Below are 3151 nucleotides of genomic sequence, written 5' to 3' on the forward strand. Positions count from 1 at the left end.
AAATATATAATAAGAGCTTAATATCGTTTTGAAGAGAAGGTTGGTGCATGGTTAAATCGACACCTTTTGATTAAAAAGTTGGACGCTCAAATTTAGTTAAAAAAAGAAGAATAAAAATTAAATTGAGTTAAAAATTATAAACGTTGATAGCTAAATTTGATATTATACTTAAATTTATCGATATATTAGAGGCTTAAGTATCTCCGAACCCAGGTTTATCGAATCAGAAAATATTTGGTATCAATAAAAATAATAAAGCTTTTCTCTCTAACTTTATTCAAACTTTGGCCGAGAGAATTTCCAGTTTAGATGTTGGTGATCTAAATCATTTCTTGGGAATTGAAGTCATTCCAACATCTCAAGTTTTATTCATCTGAATATATTAGTTATGATATATTGAGCAAAGTAAACATGTCGAATACTCAAATGCGAAGGAATCAAACACACCAATTTCCGCTTTAGTTTCTTTAAGTTTTCATGATGGCTTTGCTGTAGTCGAGGCCAAAGAGTCCTGAAAACTTGTTGCTTCGTTATAATATTTGACATTGACACCATATGATAATTGTTTCCTCGTAAACGAACTTTTCAAATTTTTGCATAAACCAATCTCTATTAGAGATGAAGGCAAATTTTTGTAGCTAAGAATTTAATCTTTATTTGTAATATAATGATAAAGTACAATGATCACGTATGAGAATTTTAACTTTTAATCAGATGAAGATATATATCTCATACATTTATTCTAATCAAGCGTAACAAAATGATATGACTTTTTCACAATCTGTAGATAACATCTTAGTAATGAATTACAGTAACGTTAAATTCAATGATGACATTGGTTGCATTTATAAGGATAGGGTTAAATTGTGCGACCCCTGTTGCCATCATGAATCGTCCTCTTCCTCCGACTATCGCAAGCCCAGGTTCTCCCCTTGAAAATACGCTTAGTGAGCTGCCGTTAAACTTACCGGTATTGAATCCAAAATCTATGTATTGCGTGCTTGATGCATTCATTCCAGCCAGGAGCGCAATACCCTGAACATTTCCAATCAACTCCGAGTCAGGCTCAGGACCAGTCCTGAGGGGATCATTAACGGCAACGAGGGAGGCAAATGGCACTGATGAATTATTGTCGTTGCTTGTGATGTTAACTTGGGCTACCTGGACTGCTGTAATACCCGTAAATTCGTGCATGAAGAAGTGAAGATTGGTGACCTTAACTGGCCTGGGACGATATGGTAGGGTCTCCGAGTAGTATTGGCTCTGCACTCCTACTAGGGAGAGGCAGATGATCAGAACCCAACTCAACATCAATGTTCCACTTCCTCTCATTGTCTCTGCTTTACTATAATTTCTGGGGCGAAATGTAGATGAAAGGTATAGAATTGTTGCTTCATTTTCATTAACAAAACAGACATATTTATACTGAAAGTACCCGCAGACATGAAAATAATTTATTGTCCAAAACATTTTATATAATACCAACTTGATTTCTGACTAGTAATATAAATAAACAAAACAAAATTTGACAAGGCAACACAAACTTGGTCTACGAATACTTGGATAAATACGAATAACTTCACGTAATAACTAGAATGGTCAGCGTTGTAAACACCATTCTGTCTATAAAATTAAATGATCCAATTGCTTTAAATTAATTTTGGATTGGAAGTTTTCCTCCCCTGCGTTTTTCTTTTTCGTTTTTATGTATCTACCAAACAAAATTAAGTGGATTGAGAATAAGTCTTGAGTCATGATAACAGTATACATGAATTTCAATTTGTATATACTGCAATCTCCCTATATATGAAAATCAATACTATAGGGATCTCCCTACATATGAAGATCAATTCTAGAATTTGCTAACCTTCAAAAACTCTTCTGCTAATTGAATATACTGCAATTCCCTTCAGACCAATTAACTTCATTCTAATATTGTCCTTGATCAAATGGAGCAGCTACTCCTAATATTAGCCTAAGTCTTTGGTCCTTCCACTTCTTTCCTATCAAATTTGGTGAAATGTAAATTACCTACACGATATAAGTATATATGAGTAATTGTATCGGTTTACAAAAAGTGAAATTTAATTCTACAAAATAATTGAAAAAAATAAGAATTTCTTCACATAAAAACTAGAATATTGGTCAAGGTTTTTAAACACAATTCTGTCTATAATTAAATGTTCCATTTGCTGTAAATTAATTCTAGATTGGAAATTCCACTTGAGTTTTTATTTTCTTCTGAATGGGGCATTCTCCATTGACTTTAATTTATTTGATGTTTTCTATTACATCTGATTGATGTGTTTGATAAATTATTTTATCTTCTTTTAACAAATGTTTGTTTGATATGAATTTTCTTTTTACCCTTCTTGCGATCACAACAAGCTCAGGTTCTGTCTGCATTATAGGATTGTTTTGAGAATCGAGGACGAAGTTATAAGTTTATTTTTGAGGGATCAAAATTAAATTATAAAATTTTAAAAGGATTAAAATATAATTTTCTCTTTGTATATGATTGCTAGTTTAGAATTTTAAAAAGATTAAATTGAATTTTTTTCAACTTTGGGGGGCTAAAACAAAATTTTACCATTAAATTAACTTATAATTTTAAAAAATTTAAAGAACTAAATTGATAATTTATCACGAGGGGGCCAGGCCCTTGCCTATCCCCGTTTGCTTTGTGGCTGTTGAGAACTATTAGGTGGATTGAGAGCTAGTATATATGAATTTCAAAACTTTATACTCAATTTTAATATAGAATTTAAGTTTTCCAAAATTACTTAGAATAATTTTATTTAATTCACATGGTCTTACTATAAAATAAAAAAATTATTCCAATAATATTTATTTTATTAAATTTAATATATACTTTTTATAATTTATATTTAAAAAAATTTAAATACCATTTGTGAAAAAATTGAAGTTTTTGATTCAAATACCACCATGTGTGGATTTAGTTCTGAAAAGGAAAATTATCCCTACATAAAAATTGGCCTATGTAAAATGTTTAAATAACATCATTTGTGAATTTGGTTTTATAATAGGGATTGTGATACATTTTCATATGTTAGCAAATATCAAAATTCTTTATATAATTGAGAGACTTGTATAAGTTGATAAATTAATTTTAAGATCACTTATTTATTCG

The 3151-nt window shown here is 30.3% G+C and overlaps 1 protein-coding gene across 1 annotated transcript; it reads right to left on the bottom strand.

The window, feature by feature from the left end:
- Positions 1-629: 629 nt before the first annotated feature.
- Positions 630-1398, bottom strand: LOC108487174 (dirigent protein 4-like). Its single transcript, XM_017791445.2, has one exon. It carries the CDS (start codon positions 1330-1332, stop codon positions 796-798), a length of 537 nt encoding a protein of 178 aa, XP_017646934.1. The 5' UTR covers positions 1333-1398; the 3' UTR covers positions 630-795.
- Positions 1399-3151: the final 1753 nt, after the last annotated feature.

This window comes from Gossypium arboreum, chromosome 5 (genome assembly GCF_025698485.1).
Source record: "Gossypium arboreum isolate Shixiya-1 chromosome 5, ASM2569848v2, whole genome shotgun sequence".
NCBI classification, from domain to species: Eukaryota; Viridiplantae; Streptophyta; class Magnoliopsida; order Malvales; family Malvaceae; genus Gossypium; species Gossypium arboreum.